This window comes from Microtus pennsylvanicus, chromosome X (genome assembly GCF_037038515.1).
Source record: "Microtus pennsylvanicus isolate mMicPen1 chromosome X, mMicPen1.hap1, whole genome shotgun sequence".
Classification (NCBI taxonomy): domain Eukaryota; kingdom Metazoa; phylum Chordata; class Mammalia; order Rodentia; family Cricetidae; genus Microtus; species Microtus pennsylvanicus.
The window spans coordinates 100,151,047-100,176,553 of record NC_134601.1 but is presented as its reverse complement, the minus strand read 5'-3'; the positions used below and the strand labels follow the sequence as shown (position 1 = coordinate 100,176,553).

The 25,507-nt window shown below is 41.3% G+C and overlaps 3 protein-coding genes across 3 annotated transcripts; 1 reads left to right on the top strand and 2 right to left on the bottom strand.

Annotated features, from left to right (window-relative positions):
* Window positions 1-219: 219 nt before the first annotated feature.
* On the bottom strand, window positions 220-1,245 carry LOC142840441 (melanoma-associated antigen B4-like). The gene has a single exon (XM_075956964.1). It carries the CDS (start codon window positions 1,243-1,245, stop codon window positions 220-222), a length of 1,026 nt encoding a protein of 341 aa, XP_075813079.1.
* An 11,886-nt stretch (window positions 1,246-13,131) lies between these two features.
* On the bottom strand, window positions 13,132-14,148 carry LOC142840440 (melanoma-associated antigen B4-like). The gene has a single exon (XM_075956963.1). The coding sequence runs from the start codon at window positions 14,146-14,148 to the stop codon at window positions 13,132-13,134; it is 1,017 nt and encodes a 338-aa protein (XP_075813078.1).
* An 8,785-nt stretch (window positions 14,149-22,933) lies between these two features.
* Window positions 22,934-24,340, top strand: LOC142840704 (ribonucleoside-diphosphate reductase subunit M2-like). The gene is given in 4 exon segments (XM_075957283.1): window positions 22,934-23,279; window positions 23,281-23,532; window positions 23,534-24,161; window positions 24,194-24,340. Coding segments are annotated over 3 exon segments (894 nt in total). The 5' UTR covers window positions 22,934-23,048; the 3' UTR covers window positions 23,945-24,161; window positions 24,194-24,340.
* The last annotated feature ends 1,167 nt before the right edge of the window (window positions 24,341-25,507 follow it).

Sequence of the window (25,507 nt, the reverse complement as noted above, 5' to 3'; positions counted from 1 at the left end):
ATAGCACCACCAAAGTTCTATGCAAAATTCAAATTTCCATTTCTAAATGTGAACATTCAACTTAATAAACAACAGTGAAGGAACGGGCTACAAAAATTATCTGTATACATTCTAACCCCAAGTTAAAACTTTGCTAAATCCCCCAAAAGATTATCAACAACTTATTTGCAAAAATATGAACAGACCTTTTCAATCATAAAGCAGAGGCCACCTTATACCTCACTTGTGAGTAGGACAACTTAACTTGGTCTTAGTACGTCCCTTGGCCTTGCCTTTAGTGCCAGACTTGGCTGCAGCTGCGGCTTGGGCTTCCTCTTCCTCTTTAATCAAAGCCTGCTCATAACGAGATGAGTAATCCTCAGTGGTGATTTCACTGATCTTGGCTAAAAAGTCCATCACTTTCATCTTGCTGGTTTCAGCATAGGCTCTTGGGCCCCACAGGAACTGATAGGACGGAGGTTCACTGTTAGGAACCTGACGGTATACCAGGTACTTTTCCTGTACCAGATCTTCAGTGATGAGCTTCCTAACATCTCCAAAGATGAGATGTGGGACCCCATCATAGACACCTAATGCATTCAGGAAATGCCAGACATCTTCCTCCGGGGCACAGTAGCCATTTAGATAGATCACACTTAGGAGAGGGATCAGAATGCCCCTGTTGGGAACACCCAGCTCATTGCTCATACTTCCATCATCTTTGAAATCTAGCTTGCTCACAAGCATGTAGGACTGACCATTGGGCTGGACTTCTTTCAGCTCAATGCCAAAGACCATATCCAGACGATAGGAGGCTTTCTTGAGGATCTCAGGGAAGTGTTCCTTGAACCTTTTGCTGATAACTTTGAGCATCTCTCCCCTCTTTATGGGCTGCTGCACTTTGTATTTGCAAAGCATGTACTCCACTAGCATTCCTGTCTTCCTTGTCATAAGATCCATCTTTGTGCTTCTACTGAAGAGTGGGGCCCTACGAGAAGACCCATTTTGCTCTTCTTGGCCCTTTGCACCTTTATCAGACATTTTCTGGGCCATGCTTTCACTAGCAGTGATGGAGAGTGCCTTACCCTGAGGGAAGCCAGCAGTAAAAGTGCTTGGCTGAGCATCTTCTGAAGCTTGATCAGAGCAGGCAAGTGACTCTCCTTTTTCTGATGCCTTTGATGAAGCATCATTTAGCCCGTGGGCCTCATCTTGGGTCTGGCGACGTTTCTCTCGAGCACGGGCCTTACTCTTCTTTCCTCTGGGCATGATGGCTGTAGTCAGTAAGAGAAAGCACTACTTTGAGCAGATGATCTTGTTATCTAGATCAGAAAAATAACATACTACAAGCCCTTTTTGGCAGATTTCAAACACCTTGGATTTCCCTGACATTTTCATTCCCATATTTTGAGGAAAACATTGCTATGAGAATACACTGGGCTTTTGTTTTCCTGACCAGCTTCCATTAATTCAGCCTTAGAGGGGTGTCTGAGTACTCTTATTTCTATTCAAATCCAGAACTGTTCCACTCACCTTGCCATAGAGAAGATGCCCATGAACCTAGAGAAGAGCTCAGGAGGGCTCACTCTACTGAAATAACTGCTTAGAGTGCTGAGAATTCTGTAATTGTCCATCAAAGGCTCTTTGGTGCCTTCAACCCTACTTCCAGTTATTTCCTAGGCTCCACGTTAAACATAGCAACAACACCTTCCTTTTCACTGGGCCCTACAGTATCAGACAAAGACATTTAACTTTGGGTTGAAAACAAGAAACATTGAATGGGTCGGGATGGTAGCACAATCCATAATGAGCTTGCTTGGAAATCTGAGCTTGAAACCTAGACTCCATGTGTAAAAGCAAAGCAAAGAATGGTGGATTGCATTTGCAATCTTAGTTATGGGATGGATACAGAAGGATGCCAGGGGCTCTGGAACCAGCAAAGCCAGTCTTTTTCCAGATGCAGGATATAAAAAAAGCACATCTTAAACACAAGAAGGATAGCTCCTAAGGAACAATGACCTTACTTAGGCCTCTGGTTTCAACAAGCACGCATTCACACTGGGACATACAAATATACACACGCACAAGAAGTGATGGGGATGCTGAATCTCACAAGGCTAACCTTTGCCCTCTTGTGCTGACAATGCCCTGGAAATAGAGCCTGTGGCTAGTTAGGACAGGTGTACATGTCCAAGTCACACTATAGAGCCTGACTTGCAGTGGCCCCATTATTTTGGAAGTGATTCCCTCACCTCCACATATCTTCACTGATATTAGGTACTGGAGACCAAGGCTAAAGTGGGCCTATAGGAGACCAAGGCTGTCCCTTCTCAGAGAACAGGCTCAGAGGAGCACAGAGGGCTGTCACACTTCCAGCTCCTAATTCAGGACATTTTAAATATCCCTGTGCTATGTGTTAGTTTTCAGTTTTTCTTCAGCCAGAATTTAGTATCCTGCTCAGACATTTGAAGCTGACCCTTTTCTTTGTCTGCACCCATTTGCTGAAGTTATGAGAACTGCTGTAAAGTTCCTGACATGCACACCTAGTATCATACTCTTCCCCGCTTCCCTCAACCACTGCTGTATTTCCTCTCTTCCTTTTCTGCTCATCCTGGTCAATGTCCCTTTATCCTCTTACTTCTTCCTAACAGTACAGGAAAGTATTGGCAGGAGGCTTTAACTCTTCCATGTTATTTATTTATATTTAATAACGTCTGCTTTTGATGTCTTTGCCACTTTACCTAGGGTTTCATGAATGCTAAGGAAACACTAGATACCAGCTGTGCTGTCAATCCTTCCATTTCTGATTTTTTCCTTTTTTTTTTAAAGACAGGGTTTCTCTGTGTAATAGCCCTAGTAGTCCTGGAACAGAGAACATGCTTTGGAGAACCAGGTTGGCTTCGAACTCAGAGAGATCTGCCTGACTCTGCCTCTCAAATGCTGGGATTTGTGCCATAACTGCTGGGCTCCACTTCTGATTCTTAAAAATAGTTTACCAGCCTGGTCTACAAGAGCTAGTTCCAGGACAGGCTCCAAAACCACAGAGAAACCCTGTCTCAAAATAAAACCAAAAAAAAAATAGTTTGGGAGAATATAAAAGGGAGGTGCATCTCTGTGAGTTCGAGGTCAGCCTGCTCTACAATAGCTAGTTCCAGGACAGCTAGGACTGCTAACCAGAGAAACCTTGTCTCGAAAAAACAAACAAACAAACAAACAACAACTACAACAACAACAAAAAAAAACTATCCAGATAGTTGGGTGGTGGCTGCTCACCCCTTTAGTCCCTCCCAGCTGTCTGGAGGAAAAGGCAGGTGGGTCTCTGTGTGTTCCAGACCGGCTTGGACAACAGAGTGAGTAGTTCCAGGAGAGGCTCCAAAGCTACAGAGAAAAACTATCTCAAGAAAGAAAGAAAGAGAGAGAGAGAGAGAGAGAGAGAGAGAGAGAGAGAGAGAGAGAGAAAGAGAGAGAGAAGGAAAGAAAGAAAGAAAGAAAGAAAGAAAGAAAGAGAGAGAGAGAGAGAGAGAGAGAAGGAAAGAAAAAAAGAAAGAAAGAAAGAAAGAAAGAAAGAAAGAAAGAAAGAAAGAAAGAAAGAAAGAAAGAAAGAAAGAAAGAAAGTCAGTCTCCAGTTATCTCGGGTATATTGTTCCTTATGATCCCCATACATTGGGCATGGCTGCCAACATTAGGATTCATTCCACTGACTCACAGGGAATGGGTTTCCCTACCTAGTTAGGATTGATTCTGGCTTTCACGAGATGGGAGTGGCTACCACATTTAGGCTTGTCTCTGATTCCGAGGAATATGAGCAGCTACTAGAGTTACGACTGACTCTGACTCCACGAGATGGGAGTGGCTACCACAGTTAGGCTTGTCTCTGGTTCCAAGGGATATGGGCGGCTACCAGAGTTAGGACTGATTCTGACTCCACGGGATAGGAGTGGCTACAGAGATAGGCTTTCCTCTGATACCCACGAGATGGGAGTGGCTATCCAAAGTCTCTGGGTATATTCCCCATGTGGCTCTTCCTCACCACCCCGAGATGGGCGTGGCTATCTTAAACCTCTTAAGTAACTCTTTCTTTTGGCTCCCTGAGACCTCCTACCAGCCCGTGTGGGGCAGGAGCAAGCCCATGCCTTTCACGCGTTTTTTCCCAGATATGGGCTTTAAGCACTATCACAAGGATTTAAGAATAATTACAGAGACAGGCAATGGTGTCCCAAGCCTTTAATCCCAGCACTTGGAAGGCTGGGGCAGGAAGATCTTTGTGAGTTCGATGCAAGCTTGGTCTACAAGAGCTAGTTCTAGAACAGGCTCCAAAGCTACAGAGAAACCCTGTCTCTAAGGACAAAAAAGAGAGTAAGTCCAGAGCTCGCAGGAGTTGGTTCTTCATTCCACTGAACATTAACTACCGATTACCCTGGTGATTAAGTCTAATCTTCCTTTGCTTGTGTACTCTGCCACAGAGAATGTTAGAGCCAAGGGACAGGACAGCTCACACTGGACGTAAATTCAGTTCAAGGTTCTTGATCACCATTTAGAAGTCAAAGGCTGAATTTAATAGTGACCTACAAAGCCACCATTTTCAGAATCGGAGTTACCTTCTAAGAGCGGGGTCCCCGTTTCCTCCCAGAAACATAAAAAGCTACAAGTCGCCTCATATTTTCCCAGGGCAAGCCCGATTGAGCGCTAGCACAGCTCCTGTGATTATCCCAGACATATTCCCCCTTAGTACACATTCAGGGTCCTTACCTTGACTGCAGACCTCTCTCAGAACTCGCCAGCAGCAGGGCCTGAGCAGCAGAGGTGGCTAAGACCCAGCTCCTCCCCTCCTCACAGGAAATGAGGATAAACCATATCCGGCCGGGGGCGGGATCTGAAGAGTGACAGAAGGGACAGGTTACTATGGAACCAGACTGCTGTGGAGGAAATTTAGAGGAGAGTCTGGTTCCCTTACTGTTCTTCCCTAAGACACTAATCCTTCCCACTCCCTACATATTTCTTAAGCTATTTCATGCAGAGCTTAAACCTGAGCCTCTGAAACTTCACTTAACTCAAGCATCACCTACCTTGCCATGCGTCCATCTCCTCCATACACTACCTGAACCCGCCTTCTCCTGCCCCGATTTTGCATGTCCTGCCCCAGGTTGCATACAAGTCTTCTTCTATTTAGAGCTCAATTCTCAGCTTTCAGCCACATTCCTCTGCTGTCCAGGAACTCCACCCTACCCCCACCACCATGGGGTTGCGGGGGGGGCTAATAAAGGACACAAGGGCACAACTTCTGTCTAGCAAGTTTCAACTAGGTAGAGTGAAGCTTGAGCTCCTGCCCCATATGCATCCAAGTCTGCCAGCTACACACATAACCCTCCCTTGCCTCAGTCCTTTATGTGGAAGTCTAGATTTACTACACAGGTTGACAGCTTTGTCCTGGATCTCAGAGTGCTGTGTCCCACTCTTTTCCAGAGCCAAGTAATGTCTCAGGTTCAGGTCCAGTCTCCCTAGGAAGCCGCCACACCTTTCTGAGTCTCAGAGGAGATGATCTGGGCAAACTTCCTTGCTTGGTACTCAAAGTTTGAGTTTCCTGGGCCTGAGAGCAGGGTCATGGGTCTTAGCCCATACTTTCTCTTAGGAGAAAATTCCTTTCAGTTCAAAAAGGCTCTCTCAGCTTGACCTTGGCTCTCAACAGGAACTCTACCTTGTAGACCTGGGGTCCTGTCCCTTAAAGCCTATTAGGGTGCATGCAGTTACCCTGAAGGCAGAGAAGAGATGCACCAAAAACACTGTCTGATGGCTCAACCCCATGGCTTCTGGGGTTCCGGGCATCTTTTCTTCCACTGATTTGGGACCATTTGAATCAATTCACTCCCCTCAGTACACAAATTGGAAGTTTCATCATGTCCCAGCTAGGATCTGATTCCCTTCCCTCAAATTTCCAGCCAGAAGCATGGATGAAGGTTTTTAGGTAGCACTCTTTGTGGAAATGGTTTTCCTGCCTCTTCTTACCTTTGTACAAGTTAAGGCCAAGCCTCCTGATGCTTAAATGTCATGGACTTTCACTCTTGACATCCTTGAGGAGTAAAATGAGCTTTAGCTCATCTGCACAGCTCTGTCAAGCCTAAACACAGCTGTTAGCTCATAAAGCCTTATGTTTTAAGTAGAAATATTCACATATATAATTATATTAGCCACATGTTTATGTCCAGTCCCATGTTTGTGATTCAGTGATCACCTTCAATAATCCTAAATCACGCTTTTCCCTCCCATCTGTGCTATTTACTCATTCTGCTTGTTTTCTTTGGCGAAATCTCCCAGCTAGAAATTCTTGTTGGCTACGTTAGTTTTGGGGGCATTTGGAATTCGAAAAAAACAGCATCAGAGTAAGAATTTTAGGGAAAAAACCTATACTTTCCCTTCAAATACTAGTTATTATTACCATGTGACTATTAAACCTAAGAATAGTTTTTCTTTTTTTCTCTGTATTTCTGTCCCTATCTTCTCCCCAATGCAGAATGTACAATGCCCAATGTAGGTTCAAGAGAAGCTATATGGCATCTCTCTCTTCTCTGAAGACTTCTAGATATGATATTAAGTTTGGGCAGATCTTTGAAATTTGTCATGTTGAGTATATATTTTCAGTAACAATTCATGCAAGGACAACATTTTTCTCCCATGTCTTTAAAATGTTGGAAAATTAACAACATAACCTAGGGGTTCAAAATTAGGAGATGGCCTGCAAACCACACTTTTATGTATAATGAAAATGCCTGATAGACAGGATAGCTTATATCTGATAAGGCACGAGAATGGATAGTTTAGGTCAAACCTAAACTATACAATAATTTCAATGTCTGGTCATTTGAGATCACCTGATCTAGATCAAACCCCTAATGAAAAAAATTAAAACTAAATTAAATAAAAAAAAATACAGTATATAGAAACAGCTAAAAATTCCTAGGTGTACCTTCATTTGTGTCAGCCTGATTCATTAGAGTTGCTTCTTAAACTCTTATTGTTGAAAATTGGACGGCTCAGTTAGGTTTTTATAAGCCTTTTATCTTTTAAAATTAATTGACGTCACATAATATACAATTCTGTCACCACCAAGCACATTCCACTTTATCTATTTCTATATCTTATATTTAGTGAGATAGTTTGGATCATACTTTCAATCACTGAACTCATAAAGGAGAGATATGACGGCTGCCAAGACTACAGTTGCATTCTCTCTTGCATGGTATACCCTGAGACAGCCTGCATTTCAGTGCAAAACCCTTTCTCTAAGATACAGAAAAAAGAATTCTTCACAATTATTTTGGTGATCTCATTTATCTCATTATATATTACTCCAAGTGATTTGAGATCAGAGTTTACTTCTTATGATGTTGTTACAATAATAGAAAGAAAACTGAAGAGCTGGATAGATAGCTCAGCAATTAAGATGCATTTTCAGCTTTTCAGAAGATCTGGGTTTAGTTCCCAGTAACCATATGGTGACATACCTTTAGGGGAATCTGAGGCCTTCTTCTGACCTCCAAGGGCACTGCATGCTCGCAAAGCACTTAACATACATGCAGGCAAAATACTTATACACGTAAAAATAAAAAAAATAGAAAATATTGTTAAGGAAGTAAGACTGTTTATTCTGGATCCATTTTGAGTGTTCATGGTCTGAGAATACAGATTTGGGTTACCTCAACTTCCATGTTCCAGTATGGAAGAGGTGTCCCAATTTTTATAGTTTTAAAGAACAAAGAAAGTCACAAATCAAGGCATATTTAAAATGCGTTGATGAGAACATCAGCAAGGCAGGGACAAATAGATGGCAGAAGCTTCCCTAAGGTCCGAAGATGTTATCTGTTGACATGTTTAACTTTGGCTTAGTGGAATCTGGTAGTCTGTTAATTAATAGATTTGAAAAGGTTTCTATCAGTCACAAGATGTTAGTTCAGAAACAGAGAAATAAACTCGTCTACAATAAGGTAATTAGCCTTTGCCCCTTCAACATTCCACAGTACTTAAATTTTATATCAGCTAATCAGTCTCCATAGACAATTTCTTTTTGTGAAGTAATTGTTCAGTCAGACACACCTTCTTTTCAATTTTCATTCATGGTTCTTCCTATAACTCAAGCAACACAACTGGTGCATGTCAGGGCCACATAAAGTTTATTAAATCTCATAAGGTCTCATGTAGCAAGGAAGGGTGCTCCATAGGATGTGATGTAGATTAAGTTGAATAGAGGACTGACCAGCTCTCTCCATGAGAGAGCACTAGCTTATGTAGGCCATAAAGACAGAAAGTCTGGGATGTTATCAAAGATGTTAGCCATGATGTAACAGATTTGAATTATTTTTACATCCTCTGTATCTGACATAACATTTTCATGTAACATTAAATCACTTCAATTAAGATTAAGTAATGAAGACACAGTATGGCCTAATGGAGTAAAAGTTAGCAGATAAGTACAACATCTATAATAACTAAGTGTTCTCTTTCCGTTTTCATTCAGCCAGAATGTTGGTATCCTGCTTAGACATTTGAAGCTGACCCTGTTTCTTTGTCTACACTCATTTGGTGAAGTTATGGGAACTGCTATAAAGTTACTGACATGCACACCTAGTATCATAATGTTCCCCGTTTCCTCAACCACTACTGTATTTCCTCGCCCTGTTTTCTATTTATCCTGGTCAATTTCCCATTATCCTCTTACTTCTTTTTAACAGTACAAGAGAGTATTGACAGGAGGCTTTAACTCTTCCATGTTATTTATTTATATTCAATAACGTCTGCTTTTGCCCTCTTTGCAACTTTACCTAGGGTCTCACGAATGCTAAGCAAACACTATAAACCAGCTGTGCTCTCTGTCTATCCTTCCATTTCTGATGTTTTCCTTTTTTTTAAAGACAGGGTATCTCTGTGTAATAGCCCTAGTAGTACTGGAACTTGGAACATGCTTTAGAGAACCAGGTTGGCTTCAAACTCACAGAGCCTCTGCCTCCCAAATGCTGTGATTTGTGCCATCACTGCTGGGCTCCATTTCTGGTTCTTAAGAGTAGTTTGGGAGAATATAAAAGGGAGGTGCTTCTCTGTGAGTACAAGGTCAGCCTGATATACAATAGCTAGATCCAGCACAGCTAGGACTGCTAACCAGAGAAATCTTGTCTCGAAAAATCTCAAAAACAAAACCAAAAAAAAGAAAACCAGCTTCCAGATAGCTGGGAGGGGGTGGCTGCCCACCCTTTGGTCCATCTCAGCTGTCTGGAGGCAGAGGAATGTGGATCTCTGTGTGTTCCAGTCCTGTATGGACAACAGAGTGAGTTCCAGCAGAGGCATCAAAGTTAGAGAGAAAACCTATCTCAAAAAACGAAAGAAAAAATAAAGCCTCTAGTTATCTCTGGTATAGTGTTCCTTATGATTGACAAACACTAGGAATGATTTCCAGGTTAGGAGTTCCTCTGACTCCCACGAGATGGGCGTGGCTACCAGAGTTAGGCTTTTCTCTGACTCCACGAGATGGGAGTGGCTACCAGAGGATGGATTTCTTCTGACTCCAGGGGATGGGAGTGGCTACCAGAGTTAAGCTTTTCTCTGATACCCAGGGGATGGGAGTGGCTACCAGAGTTAAGCTTTTCTCTGATACCCAGGGGATGGGAGTGGCTACCAGACAAAGACTTTCCTCTGAAATGCACTAGAATGCATGGTTACCAGTTTTAGGCTTTTCTCTGTTTCCCACAGAATGGGAGTGGCTAATCAAAGCTTCTGGGTATCTTCTGACATGGCACTTCCTCTGACCAACCCGTGATGGGCATGGCTATCCTAAACTTCAAAATATCTCTTTCTTTTGGCTCCCCGAGACCTCCAAACCGCTCATGTTAGGCAGGAGCAAGACTGTGCCTTTCACATGTTTTTCCCAGATATGGGTTTTTAGCGCTAACTCAAGCATTTAAGAATATGTACAGAGCCAAGCAGTGATGTACCAAGCCTTTAATCACACCACTTGGCTGGCCGGGACAGGCAGATCTCTGTGAGTGTGAGGCAAGCCTGGTCTATAAGAGCTAGTTCTAGGACAACCGCCAAAGCTACAGAGAAACCTTGTCAATAAGGGGGAAAAAAAAAGAATAAATCCAAAGCTCGCAGGAGTTGGTTCTTCATTCCACTGAACATTAACTACCGATTACCCTGGTGATTAAGTCTAATCTACTTCCTTTGCTTGTGTACTCTGCCACAGAGAACGTTAGAGCCAAGCGACAGGACAGCTCACACTGGATGTAAATTCAGTTCAAGGTTCTTGATCACCATTTAGAAGTCAAAGGCTGAATTTAATAGTGACATACAAAGCAACCATTTTCAGAATCAAGTTACTTCTAAGAGCGGGGGTCCCCGTTTCCTCCCAGAAGCATATAAGACGACTCATATTTTCCCAGGGCAAGCCTGAGTGAGAGCTAGCACAGCTCCTGTGATTATTTCAGACATATTCCCCCTTGGTACACATTCAGGGTCCTTACCTTGACTGCAGACCTCTCTCAGAACTCACCAGCAGCAGGGCCTGAGCAGCAGAGGTGGCTAAGACCCAGCTCCTCCCCTCCTCACAGGAAGAGAGGGTAAACCAGGGGGTGGGCTCTGAAGAGTGACAGCTGGGACAGGTTACTATGGAACCAGACTGCTGTGGAGGAAATTTAGAGGAGAGTCTGGTTCCCTTACTGTTCTTCCCTAAGACACTAATCCTTCCCACTCCCTACATATTTCTTAAGCTATTTCATGCAGAGCTTAAACCTGAGCCTCTGAAACTTCACTTAACTCAAGTATCACCTACCTTGCCATGCGTCCATCTCCTCCATACACTACCTGAACCCGCCTTCTCCTGCCCCGATTTTGCATGTCCTGCCCCAGGTTGCATACAAGTCTTCTTCTATTTAGAGCTCAATTCTCAGCTTTCAGCCACATTCCTCTGCTGTCCAGGAACTCCACCCTACCCCCACCACCATGGGGTTGCGGGGGGGGCTAATAAAGGACACAAGGGCACAACTTCTGTCTAGCAAGTTTCAACTAGGTAGAGTGAAGCTTGAGCTCCTGCCCCATATGCATCCAAGTCTGCCAGCTACACACATAACCCTCCCTTGCCTCAGTCCTTTACGTGGAAGTCTAGATTTACTACACAGGTTGACAGCTTTGTCCTGGATCTCAGAGTGCTGTGTCCCACTCTTTTCCAGAGCCAAGTAATGTCTCAGGTTCAGGTCCAGTCTCCCTAGGAAGCCGCCACACCTTTCTGAGTCTCAGAGGAGATGATCTGGGCAAACTTCCTTGCTTGGTACTCAAAGTTTGAGTTTCCTGGGCCTGAGAGCAGGGTCATGGGTCTTAGCCCATACTTTCTCTTAGGAGAAAATTCCTTTCAGTTCAAAAAGGCTCTCTCAGCTTGACCTTGGCTCTCAACAGGAACTCTACCTTGTAGACCTGGGGTCCTGTCCCTTAAAGCCTATTAGGGTGCATGCAGTTACCCTGAAGGCAGAGAAGAGATGCACCAAAAACACTGTCTGATGGCTCAACCGCATGACTTCTGGGGTTCCTGGCATCTTCTCTTCTACTGATTTTGGACCTTCTGCATCAATTCATTTTTCACAGTTCCCAAAGTGGAAGTCTCATCATGCCCCCATCCCTCAAATTTCCAGCCAGAAGCATGGCTGAGGTTTTTGAGGTAGCTCTCTTCATGGAAATATGTGTCCAGTAGAACAAGTTTTACAACACTATGCAATTTATTAGGCACATATTAAGTGATTATCACTCTCTGAACAAAATACTTTTTATGAGTAAAGCAATGACTGTCAATCCAAACAGCAAAAGCTTTTCAATGGGAAAACATTTTTAAAAATTAAAATTTAAGAATAGGATTTAAATGTTCATCTATTAAAAGAATATTAAGAACAGATCAATACTTAAGAAAATATTGTTGACTGGGCAGTGGTTGTGCATACCTTTAATCCCGGAACTTGAGAGGCAGAGGCAGGTAGTTCTCTGAGAATCTGAGACTAACCTAGTCTACAGAAAAAGTTTCAGGACAGTCAGTCTACATAGAAAAATCTTGTCTCATAAATAAATCAAAAACAAAAAGAAAAGAAATATGGTTGTAGGAAATCAAGCATTATATCTCATGGTATTGAATCAACATTTTAATTTTTTAACCTAGATATAAATTTAAATTAGTAGAAATATATTTGGAAACAATCTTTTACAATAAACTTTAATCTTAACATTAGGATTGATATAACGAAGTTCAGAGAAGAAGTTTAATGAGGTAATTTTAGTATAAAGCTCAGTTGGTTATATTTAAAACACAGGAGACATACGGTATATTAGGTAACACTTGCAAACTTATAATCTAATTAATTATTATTCTTATTTTACTTAACGTTTTGACTAAAAGGTTCTACAGAAAGTACTGTATGCTAGGTCATGAACAAGAAGGTAAAAACAAGAACTTCTTCCCTGAAGATAACTAGCAATGAATATAGATAGTTATTTTCTGTTGAACAAGACATCACCCCATTTATTGTTTCTTTAGGAAGTAGAGATCTTATTCCATTCTCTCAAATAATGAGAGTTTCTTAGACAATGTATCATTGCATATCCCAGACCTCCTGCTTCTAATATCAAACATTTCCAATACACAGGGAGACAGATCTGCAACAGTAGATACTCAGTGTGTGTTTGGTTAAAGCACAAACCTTTAAAACAAGAGAACTGCTTCTCAGCTAATTTCTCACACATATTTTAATATCGAAAAAAAAGTCAGTATACATCTCTGACATCAATGCCAGGAAAACAAGGACTAAAATAAAATATTCACTGAAAAGCCTAACACTTCTGATTGATTTTCTTTCATATTTCAAACACCATTTTCTTAATGTAATTCCATAGTATCTTATGAGCATCATCAAATCCTTAGAACATTTCAAATTGTAAACTGTATTTTAAATCAATCCAAAAATTTGAGCTCCCAACTTGGTAAATAGAAGTGAAGGAACTGGCTACAAAATTTATCTGAGTACATTTAACCCCAAGTTAAAACTTTGCTAAAAGTTTCCCAAAAGGTTATCAACAGCTTATTTGCAAAAAGATGAACAGACCTTTTCAATTATAAAACAGACGCTACCTTATACCTCACTTGTGAGTGGGACAACATAACTTGGTCTTAGTAAGTCCCTTGGCCTTGCCTTTAGTGCCAGACTTGGCTGCAGCTGCAGCTTGGGTTTCCTCTTCTTCTTCAATCAAATCCTGCTCAGAACGAGATAAGCAAACCCCAGGCAAGGCTTTACTGACCTTGGCTAAAAAGTCCATCACCTTTATCTCGGTAGCTTCAGTGTAGGCTCTTGGGCCCCAGAGGAACTCATAGGATGCAGGATCACTGTTAGGAACCTGACGGTATTCTATGTATTCTTCCTGCACTAGCTGCTCAGTGATGACCCTCCTAATATCCCCAAAGAAGACGTGTACGATCACATCATAGACTCCTAATGCATTCAAGAAATACCAGACATCCTCCTCGGCAGCACAATAGTTTTTTAGGTAGATCACACTGAGGAGAGCAATCAGAATGCCCCTGGTAGGAACACCTAGCTCATTGATCCTACTTCCATCATCCTCAAAATCTAGCTTGTTCACAAGCTCATATACTTGACCATGTGGCAGGACTTCTTTCAGCTCAAGGCCAAACACCACATCCAATCGATAGGAGGCTTTCTTGAAGATCTCGGGGAAGTGTTCCTTGAACCTTTTGTTGATAACTTTGAGCATCTCTCCCCTCCTCACGGGCTGCTGCACTTTGTATTTGTAGAGAATGTACTCCATCAGCATTCCAGTCTTCCTTGTCATAAGATCCATCGGCATGCTTCTAGTGCAGAGTAGAGCCCCGGAGGGACGCTCATTTCCATCCCCTTGGCCCTGGTCACCATTATCAGACCTTCCATGGGTCACTCCCTGGCTGGCAGTGCTGCTGGGTGCTGAGCTTTCAGACTGCTGTGAGAAGTCAGCAGTAGAAGTGCTTGGCTTAGCATCTCCTGAAGCTTGATCAGAGCCAGCAGGTGACTCTGCTTTCTCTGCCTCCTTTGCTTGAGCATCCTTGAGCCCCTGGCGTCGTTTCTCACGAGCACGGGTCTTACTCTTCTGTCCCCTTGGCATGATGGCTGGCGTCAGGGAGAGCAGGACAGAGTCTTGGTAGTAGAACAGGGAACTGAGATACCTGAATCAGGAAAATTCTATGAGCACTTTGAGCATGTTGAGAACACTCAGGCTTTCAACAATTCTTTCCCCTCTTTGTCTAATGGAGGAGGGTCATCTTTCTATGTGTTACTTTCATTGGTTAATAAAGAAACTGCCTTAGCCCTTTGATAGGATAGAAAATTAGGTAGGTGGAATAAACAGAACATAATGATGGGAGGAAGAAGGCAGTAGGGGAGATGCCATGATTCTTCCATCTGAGATGGATGTAGGCTAGAATCTTTCCAGGTAAGCCACCTCCTTGTGGTGCTACACAGATTATTAGAAATGGGTTAATCAAGATGTGAGAGTTAGTCAGTAAGAAGCTAGAGCTAATGGGCCAGTCAGTGTTTAAAAGAATACAGCTTTTCTGTAATTATTTTGGGTAAAGCTAGCTGGAGGCCGGGAGCCCTCCGGGGCAGCTCCTTCTACACTTGTCTCACACATTATAATGACATCAGTGTTGTAAGCACTCCCTGTATTCCTCACCTCTGGTCACCTTATATATACTGTGAGGTAAAGGATGGCTGCCTTTGTCTGGGGTTTGAACACTCTCAATTCTACTCACATCTAGTACTAGGCTGCTGTAATGTTTCACAGACCCAGGAGTAGGGAATCCCAAAGGAGACTTGAACTTTATTGACCACACCAATTCACATAACATGAATGGTGAAGTCTCACAAGGGCATACCCCTAGATGAAGCACTGTAGACAGTGACTGTTACAAGAGGTTGATTCAGTCTTCTGTAGGCATAATCGCTCAGTCCTAAAACCATACATATTTAAGCAACACTAAATGGACATATTAGGCTGTATTTACATCATTATATAATAAATGCATGTGTTTATATTATTTATTGCTTATACTATTATTATTGTTACATAAAGCAATATATAAAATATATGTATGTATTTATATATTGTCACATATATAACAATATTAATCATAAAATGGACTGTAGATTTGAGACAATATGGAGAGGAATGGGTTGGGATGGAGAGAGAATACAGGAACTGATATAAATATAGTGCACAGATATTAAATAAAAAGTCAAAAGCAAAAATAATCACAGCTCTCAGGAAGTACGGGTAGGAGGACTTCCATTAGGCAAAAGAGATCCTGTTCTAAATTTTGAATTCTGGGGAAACCAGAGGTATACACAAAAAAACTGACTTTAAAAAAAGAGAAAGACAAAAAAGCATGATGTGCCCTGGGAAAAAACACATACACAAGATGTGATGTTTATGCTGAAATTCACAATGGTAACCTTTGCCCTCTTGTGCTGACAATGCCCTGGGAACAGAGCCTGTGGCTAGTTAGGACAGGTGTACATGTCCAAGTCCCAGTATAGAGCCTGACTTGCAGTGGCCCTATTATTTTAGAAGAGATTCCCTCACCTCCACATATCTTCACTGATATTAGGTACTGGAGACCAATGCTAAAGTGGGCCTACAGGAGACCAAGGTGGTCCCTTCTCAGAGAACAGGCTCAGAGGAGCACAGAGGGCTGTCACACTTCTAGCTCCTAATTCAGGACATTTTAAATATCCCTGTGCCATGTGTTAGCTTTTAGTTTTCCTTCAGCCAGGAAGTGAGTATCCTGCTAGACATTTGAAGCTGACCCTTTTTCTTTGTCTGCACTCATTTGGTGCAGTTATGGGAACTGCTGTAAATTCCAGACATGCACACCTTGAAAACGGATCATATTCTCCCCAGCTTCCCTCAACCACTGCTGTATTTCCTCTCTTCCTTTACTGCTCATCCTGGTCAATTTCTCATTATCTTCTTACTTTTCCCTAACAGTACAGGAGAGTATTGGCAGGAGACTTTAATTCTTTTATTTCTTTTATTTAATGATGTCTGCTTTTGCAGTCTTTGCCACTTTACCTAGGTCTTCAGGATTGCTATACAAACCCTATACATCAGCTGTGCTCTCTGTCTATTCTTCCATTTCTGATCTTTTCCTTCTTTTTTTGGAAAGGATTTCTGCTTCCTCCCATCCTCCCATTTCCCTCCTATTCCCTACACTCCTCTCCCCCTCCCTCGTCCTTTCCCCCTCCCTCTCCAGTCCTAAGAGCAGTCAGGGTTCCCTGCCCTGTGGGAAATCCAAAGTCCTCCCCAATCCATCCAGGTCTATGAAGGTGAACATCCAAACTGGCTTTCTCTGTGTAATAGCCCTAGTAGTCCTGCAACCTGGAACATGCTTTGTAGAACCAGGTTGGCTTCAAACTCACAGATATTCCTCTGCTGCTGCCTCCCAAATGCTGGAATTTGTGCCATCACCTCTGGGCTTCACTTCTGATTCTTAAGAGTAGTTTGGGAGAATATAAAAGTGAGGTGCATCTCAGTGAGTTCAAGGTCAGCGTGCTAGTTCTAGGACAAGTAGGACTGCTAAACAGAAAAACGTTCTCTTGAAAAAAACAAAGAAAAAAAGTGTTCAGATAGGTGGGTGGTGACTGCGCACCCTTTGATCTCTCCCAGCTGTCTGGAGGCAGAGGCAGGTGGGTCTCTGTGCATTCCAGTTCCACCTGAATAACAGAGTGAGTTTCAGGAGAGGCTTCAAAGCTACAGAGAAATCCTATCTAAAAAAAAAAAGTCTCTAGTTATCTGTGGTATAGAGTTCTTTTGACTGCCATACCCCTAGGCATTACTGCCCAGGTTAGGATTCCTCTGTCTCCCAGGGTATGTTCTTGCTAACCCAAGTTAGGCTTCCCCCTGAGTACCAAGGGATGGGCATGCCTAGCATAGTTAGGAGTTCCTCTGACTCCCACGGGATGGGAGTGGCTAACCAAAGACTCTGGGTATCTTTTGCACGTGGCTCTTCCTCTGACCCGCCCCAGAAAGGCATGGCTATCTTAAACCTCAATATAGCTGTTTCTTTTGGCTCCCTGAGACCTCCTACCCGCCCATGTTGGACATGACCAACCCCATGCCTTTCGCGTGTTTTTCGGAGACATGGGTTTTAAGCGCTATCACAGCATTTAAGAATAAGTAGAGAGCCTAGAGGTGATTTCCCAAAAGTTTAATCCTAGCACTTGGGAGGCACGGGCAGGCAAATCTCTGTGAGTACGAGGCAAGTTTGGTCTCCGACAGCTGGTTCCAGGACAGCCTCCAAAGCTACAGAGAAACACTGTCTCTAAGGTAAAAAAAAAAAAAAAGGTACAGAGATAGCGGAGTTGGTTCTTCATTCCACTGAACACGAACTACCGATTTTCCTGGTGATGAAGTCAGATAGACTTCTTTACAATAAGGCACTTTAGAGCCCAGGACTGGGACAGCTCATGGTGGACCAGAATTCATTTCAAGTTTCTTGGCTTATCATTTAGAATTCAAAAGCTGGCTTTAATTGTAACCTACGAAGCCACCATTTTCAGAATCGGAGTTACCTTCTAAGAGTGGGGGGGGGTGTGTGTCTCCGTTTCCTCCCAGAAACGTACAAAGCTACAAGTCGCCTCATATTTTCCCAGGGCAAGCCTGAGTGAGAGCTATCACTACTCCTGTGATTATTATAGACACATTCCCCCTTGGTACACATTCAGGGTCCTTACCTTGACTGCAGAACTCTCCAGCAGCAGGGCCTGAGCAGCAGAAGCGGCTTCTGGGCCAGGGGCACTAAGACCCAGCTCCTCCCCTCCTCACAGGAAGTGAGGTAAACCATATCCGGTCAGTGGCGGGCTCTGAAGAGTGACAGCAGGGACGGGTTACTATGGAAGCCAGCTGCTGTGGAGAAAATTTAGTGGAGAATCTGGTTTCCTTATTGTACTTCCCTAAGACACTTAGCCTTCCTTCTGCCAACACTTTTCTTGGGCGATTTCGTGCAGAGTTTAAAACCTGAACCTCGGAAGCCCCCACTTAACTCATGTTCCACCCACCTCACCATGATTCCATCTCATATACCACCTTAACCTGCCTCCGGCTCTCTCTCATATTGCAAGTCCTGCCCAGGTTGAGGGCAAATCTTCTATTTAGAGCTCAATTCTCAGCTTTCAGCCACACTCTCCTGCTTTCCAGGAACTCCACTCCACCACCACCATTCTGGTGGGTGGGAGAATAAAGGACACAAGGGCACAACTTCTCTCTAGCAAGTCTCAACTAGGTACAGTGAAGCTCGTGCTTCTGCTAGAAGTTCTTGTTGGCTATATTAGTTTTGGGGCGTTTGGAATTTGAAAAACAAAGCATCAGAATAAGAATTCTAGAGAACAAAACTGTATTTTCCTTTAATTCCTAATCATGACAACAATGTAACTATTAAACCTAAGAATAGTTTTTCTTTTATTTCTTCGTATTTCTGTCCCTCTCTTATCACAAATGTTCTCAGTAGGTTCAAGAGAGGCTATATGACACATTTCTATCCTCTGCGGACTCCTAGGTATGATATTAATTGGGGGCAGATGTTTGAAATATTTCATGTTGATTATATATTTTCAGTAATAATTCATGCAAAGACTACATTTTTCTCTTACGTCTTAAATTCGTTGGGAAATGGGGACCGTAAGGTAGGGGTTTAAAATTAAGACATGGCCTGCAAACCACATTTTTATGTATAAGGAAAATGACTGATAGACAGGACAGCTTATTTCCATTAAGCCAAGAGAATGGAAAGTTTAGTTCAAGCCTAAATTATACAATATTTTCAATATCAGCTCATTTGAGATCACCTTATCTAGATCAAACCCCTAAACAATTAAAATTACATTAAATAAAAAAAATAGAAAGCTGAAGGACCGGAGATATATTTCAACAATTAAGATGCATTTTCTGCTCTTCAGAAGATCTGGGTTTAGTTCCCAGTATCCCCATGCGACATACCTTTAGGTTAATCTGAGGCCCTCTTCTGACCTCCAAGGGCACTGCATGCACACAGTGCATTTAACACATATGCAGGCATAATACTTATACATGTAAAAATTAAAAAATAGAATACATTGTTGAGGGAATAATATTGTTTATTCTGGATCCATTTTGAGTGTCCATGGCCTGAGAATACAGACTTGGGTTACCCCAAATTCCATGTTCCAGTGTGGAAGAGGTATACTAAGTTTTTATAGTTTTCCAGAACAAAGAAAGTCACAAATCAATACAAGTTTAACATGCATTGCAGAAAATATCATATAGGCAGACACAAACAGATGGGAGAGGCTTCCCCAGGGTCTCAGGGTGCTATCTGATAACATTCTTAGATTTGGCTTAGTGAAATCTGGTAGTCTGTTAGTTAATAGATTTGAAAAGGTTTCTGTCAGTCACAAGACGCAAGTTCAGATACAGACAGTGGCAAGGAATGGCTGCTCAGGAGAAAGAAACTTGTCCACGGAAAGGTGGTTAGCCTCTGGGCCTGCAACATTCCAGAGTCCTGAAATTTTAATCAGCTAATCATTCTCCACAGGCAATTTCTTTTTGTGAATTAATCTTTTCCAATCAGATACTCTTTCTTTTCAATTCTCATTCCTGGTTCTCCCTATAGCTCTAGCAACATGATTTGTGCATTCCGGGGCCACATGAAGTTTATTAAATACTATAAGGTCTCATGTAGCTAGGAAGGCTGATTCCTAGGATGTGGTGTAGATGAAGTTGAGTAGAGGACTGGAAAACAGGCTCCAGGAGAGAGGACTAGCTGGTATAGGCCTTTAAGAAAGAAAGTCTTGGAACATATCAAAGCCATTATCCATTATGTAACTTATCTGAATTATTTTTACATCCTCTGTATCTGATGTAACATTTGCATGTAACATAAAATCACTACACTTAAAATTAAGTAATAAAAAACACAGTTTATTTGAATGAAGTGAAAGTTAACAGATGAACACAATATGTAAATAAACCAAAATTTACATATATTTTAAAAGATTAACTACAGAGTTCTCTTTGTATTTACTGTTATTTTTATTCAATGAACTTTCTTCCTTACATTTACATGGTAGAAATGAACTTTCAGCCAAGTGGTGGTGGTGCCTGCCTTTAATCCCTTTATTTAGGCAAATGGATCTCCACGAGTTCAAGGTCAGGCTAGTGTACAGAGCAAATGCCAGAACAGACTCAAAAGCTACACAGAGAAACCCTGTCTAGATTTTTTTTTATGTGCATTGGTGTAAAGGCATCAGATCCCCTGGAACTGGAGTTACAGACAGTTTTGATCTGCCATGTGGGTGCTGGGAATTGAACCCTGGTCCTCTGGAAGAGCAGCCAGTGCTCCTAACCTCTGAGCCATCTCTCCAGCCCCGAAACCCTGTCTAAAAAATACCAAAAAAAATAATAAAAAATAAAAAATAGCTTAATTAATTTTTAAATCATGGTTCATTGTACCATAAAGAATTTTATATACTAATCAAATATAGAATCATTAGTATTTAAGATATTAAACATCATAAATATTGTGGAATTAGACATTGAGGTCTTTTATATAATTTGTAGAATCTTATTTATAATGTATAAATAAGAATTAACCAAATCTTTGAGTAACTCTAGCTAGAGAAAATATATTTAAAGTTTAATTTGAAAATTTGAAATTTTTCTTTCATCTAAATTATACTGAATAGTAAGAATATATACTATATGCATATATTTATAAAGACAATGATAAACTTGCATATTTCAAACATTCACTTTTTATAAGGTAGGAGTTTAGGGTAAGCAAACAGTTATAACAAAGAAAGATTTGATCAAATGAAACTTCATGATACTTTCATTTATAACTCATTAAAATCAAGACTTTTATTATTTTATCATCTATAAATATACAAAGTAAATTATTACTCTAAAATACTATAAATATTTTTAAAAATCTAATTACAAATTTATTCAAAAACTATAAAAGGTGAGAAATAGGTTCTCAACTGTCAGTGGTGTTGAAGATGAGTATCAAGCATTTTCAGTGTCCACATGAATGTGCTCTTAGATGATATGAGAAAGTTCACCACCTCCTAAGAATGAAGAAGTACTTGGAGACAATCCTGGCCCTTAAATCAGAATGGGGACTTTGATGTGATATCCCGTTTTTCCCTTTCAGTTGACGAGATCATCTTCTGTTCTCCTTTGAAGAAACTCTATAACTAACTTTGAACTTTCACTATCATGGTTAAAGTCTTTTATGATACTGTGTGTTGTTTATCTAAAAGACCAATTTTTTTTGCAAATATTTGTCCAGTAGAACAAGTTTTACAATCATTATGCAATTTATTAGGCATATTTTAAGTAACTATCGCTCTCTAAACAGACTATGTTTTACGATTAGAGAAATGACTGTCAATCCAAACAGCAAAAGCTTTGTCCAATAGGAAAATATTTTTAAAAATTAAAATTTGATGATAGGTTTTAAATGTTCATTTACTAAAAGAACATTAAGAACAGATCAATACTTAAGAAAATATTGTTAACTGGGCAGTGGCAGTGCACACCTTTAATCCTGGCACTAGGGAGGCAAGGCAGGTGGATAATTGTGAATTTGAGCTTAGCATAATCTAGAGAGTTTCAGGACAGCCAGGCTACACAGAGAAAGCCTGTCTCAAAAACAAAAAAAAAGTAATGTTGTAGAAAATCAAGCATTATATGTAGGGTATTGACATTTAAAGTTTTAACCTACATATATTTTTAAATTAGTTACAGCTATAATTGAAAAAATCTTTTTACAACATACTTTAACCGTAACATTTTGACTGCTATTACAATGGTTAGAAAACAACTTTAATGTGGTGATTTTAATTGAAAGCTCAGTTGATTATATCTAAAACACAGTAGACATATGGTATCTTAGGTAACACTTACAAACTTAGGTAAAGTGTATTAACAGATTTTGTTTACTTAGCCAATTTTAAATTACTCAATAAAAATTTAAGTTACTATAGTATATACTCTGAATATTTTATTAAAAAGCATTTACTTTTTTACAACTGTTTATAAGACATCAAAGGTCAGATAAGGCATGTAGAGCTGGATAGAGTTAGCTATTTATTCCTATCATTATAATATTTAACTAAGAAAAAGATTAATGATTAAGAAATACATAACTATGGAGTAACACATTAAAATGATCTGTAAACTCTAAGATAAGATGACTATAAAAGCCTCAAGGTAGGTTTTAAAATAAAATTTAAATTTATTTAGGGCTTTCTCTTCCATAGGCCTCAGTAAAATATGACTCTTGAAAAACTTGTTTATTTGTTTGTTTTTCAAGAGGCGGTAGGGATTTTATTAGAATCCTTAAAATATTTAAAATGTTAATGTTCATATATACATTAAGTTAAATATTTTTTTAAGCTTTGGAATCAAGAGTTTAGTATCTCAAAGGAAGGAAATGGTCTGATAGGGAAAACTTTCCCAGGAGTAGGAGTAATCATATCTTAAAGTTAACTTATACCCTCAAGCAAGAGTCCATGGTGTAGAACCGGAATCAGGATAAGGATTTAAGAGATTACATATTGACCAGTACTATATCATTATGGACATCTTGGCCTTAAAAGCAGGTTTAATTTTTTAGATTAGAAAAATTCATGTGAGGTGCTCCGGGTTCTAGCCACTCCGCCACCCTCTCTGTCGCCTCGGCCTCTCTCCTAGCTCGCCATGCTCTCCGCCTGCTCACCACCATCACCGACCAGCAGCAGCTGAGGGTGTTGCCTCTGAAGCAGCTCCACCTGTCTGAGAAGAACACGCCCCCGAGTCTCAGTGGGACCCGCATCCTGGCGAACAAGGCTGCAAGGAGAATCTTGCTGGACCTGGCCGAACCGGAAAGTAAAGAATCTACTAAGCCCAGCGTTGAGGATGAGCCCTTACTGAGAGAAAATCCCCGCCGCTTCGTGGTCTTTCCCATCGAATACCATGATATCTGGCGGATGTACAAGAAAGCCGAGGCCTCCTTCTGGACGGCTGAGGAGGTCGAACTCTCCAAGGATATTCAACACTGGGAAGTGCTGAAACCCGACGAGAGACATTTTATATCTCACGTCTTGGCTTTCTTTGCAGCGAGTGATGGCATAGTCAATGAAAACCTGGTGGAGCGCTTTAGCCAGGGAGTTCAGGTCACAGAGGCCCGCTGTTTCTATGGCTTCCAAATTGCCATCGAAAAACCTACATTCTGAAATGTACAGTCTCCTCATCTACACTTACGTTAAAGATTCCAAAGAGAGGGAATATCTCTTCAATGCTATTGAGACAATGCCTTGTGTGAAAAAGAAGGCCGACTGGGCCCTTCGTTGGATTGGGGACAAAGAAGCTACCTATGGAGAACGAGTTGTGGCCTTTGCTGCTGTGGAAGGGATCTTCTTCTCTGGCTCTTTTGCGTCAATATTCTGGCTCAAGAAACGGGGACTGATGCCTTGGCCTTACGTTTTCCAACGAGCTTATTAGCAGAGATGAGGGTTTACACTGTGACTTTGCCTGCCTGATGTTCAGGTACCTGGTACACAAGCCGTCGGAGCAAAGAGTACAAGAAATCATCATCAACGCAGTGAGGATAGAGCAGGAGTTTCTCACGGAGGCCCTGCCTGTGAAGCTCATCGGGATGAACTGCGCCCTGATGAAACAGTACATCGAATTCGTGGCGGACAGGCTTATGCTGGAGCTGGGGTTCAGCAAGATTTTCAAAGTAGAAAATCCGTTTGACTTCATGGAAAATATTTCACTACAAGGGAAGACAAACTTCTTTGAGAAGCGAGTGGGCGAGTATCAGAGGATGGGGGTGATGTCAAATTCAGCAGAGAATTCTTTCACCTTGGATGCTGACTTCTGAGTAAACTGCCTGCTCTTTGTTGATTATTGTTCTCTCCTTGTCATAAAAAAATCAGCAAAAGCAATCAACTGGCTACACCATGAATTTGTTAACCGGTATCTAAGAACTGGGTAGCTACCTCAGTTGGTCCCTTTTAGCTAGTTGTGTCACTAGAGGAAGGATGTTAAAGGTACTCGGATTCTTAGGGGAGATTCTGCCCTTGGCTTCTGGGAGTAGTGTGTGATAGCCTTTGGCCCCAAGCACCAACAGACCCAGGCTCTATGAGAGGCGACCCTCCAGCAAGCAGGATTCAGCATTTGTTGCCATAAGACTGTTTAAAAGATGTGAGCCTCATTCACTGCTTCCCGTGGACTCTAGCATTTACTTAAGTTTGTAAATAAAACTAGCACTTTGCACACACACACACACAAAACGAAAAATTCATGTGAGTTTTCTGAAAGAAAGATTTGGAACCATTACCAATCTCTATTTGTTTTACCTATGTGGTCACATTGATTAAACATACTTTTTATCTTTTATCCTTATTTTGTTTCTTAGAGTTTCAGCTTGCTATGAGCGAAAATAAAGGTGAACCTGTTATGGGAGCCCACTGGAATGACAACTCACATACAATTAAGAGTCATTTCAGAGTGTTTATTCTAGCAGGTTGGGACTATACTCAATTATTTGGGAACTAAGTTTAGTCCCAAGGACTTAGAGCAGCGGTTCTCAACCTCTGGGTCACAACCCCATTAGGACTGAGTGACTTTATCACAGGGGTCACTTAAGAAGCACAGAAAACACAGATATTTCATATCTATGTATAGCAGTAGCAAAATTCTAGTTATGAAGTAGCAACAGAAATAATTTTATTATTGGGAATCACTGTGACATAAGGAACTGATTTAAAGGTTCACAGCATCGGGAAGGTTGAAAACCACCGATTTAGAGTAAGCAGCTTTTAAAACCAAAACCTATATGCTGGGATTTTGCTCTGCAGCTTCAGGAATAGATTGCAAGCAATTTAACAAAAGCTGCTACTGGAAGAGTTAGGGTTCTGCAAAAGCAACAAATTTAAAAGTGCTAAGATGTTAGCTGGGGCAACTTGGCCTCAGGACCTAGAATACATTTAATATATTTGCAAGGTATTCTACATCAAGGAGATCAAATTCTGGTTATGTCTGAAGTGTTCTCATCTAGAATACAAAAGAGAGGAACCTCTGCATTGTCTTGCCCAGTTACATTCCACTCTGGTTCTTTGAACATGAGTCAAATTGGTGATTTGTCCTTTTCTAGGAGACCATAATTGATGCCGTGGACTGCTTGCTTAACTGAACATGCAGTTGAAGATGCAGGAGTCTCATCATTTGCCAGATCTGGACATTGGTGGCAGTAACGTGGTCAGGCATGGCGACCATTTAAACAGAGATTGATACACTAATTATTTGATATTTCTTTTCTTTCTTTGAAGATTTTTCTGACCATGACAAGGTTTTCCTTAATCAGCACTAATTAGTTGACATAGAAACAGCAAGTTTCTCCTCAGGCCATGCAGGTTCTTCATTCTCTCACAAAAGGAAATCT

Excerpts from the sequence above, each read along its gene's own strand:
- LOC142840440 (XM_075956963.1), bottom strand. The coding sequence starts at position 14,148 with ATGCCAAGGGGACAGAAGAGTAAGACCCGTGCTCGTGAGAAACGACGC.
- LOC142840441 (XM_075956964.1), bottom strand. The coding sequence starts at position 1,245 with ATGCCCAGAGGAAAGAAGAGTAAGGCCCGTGCTCGAGAGAAACGTCGC.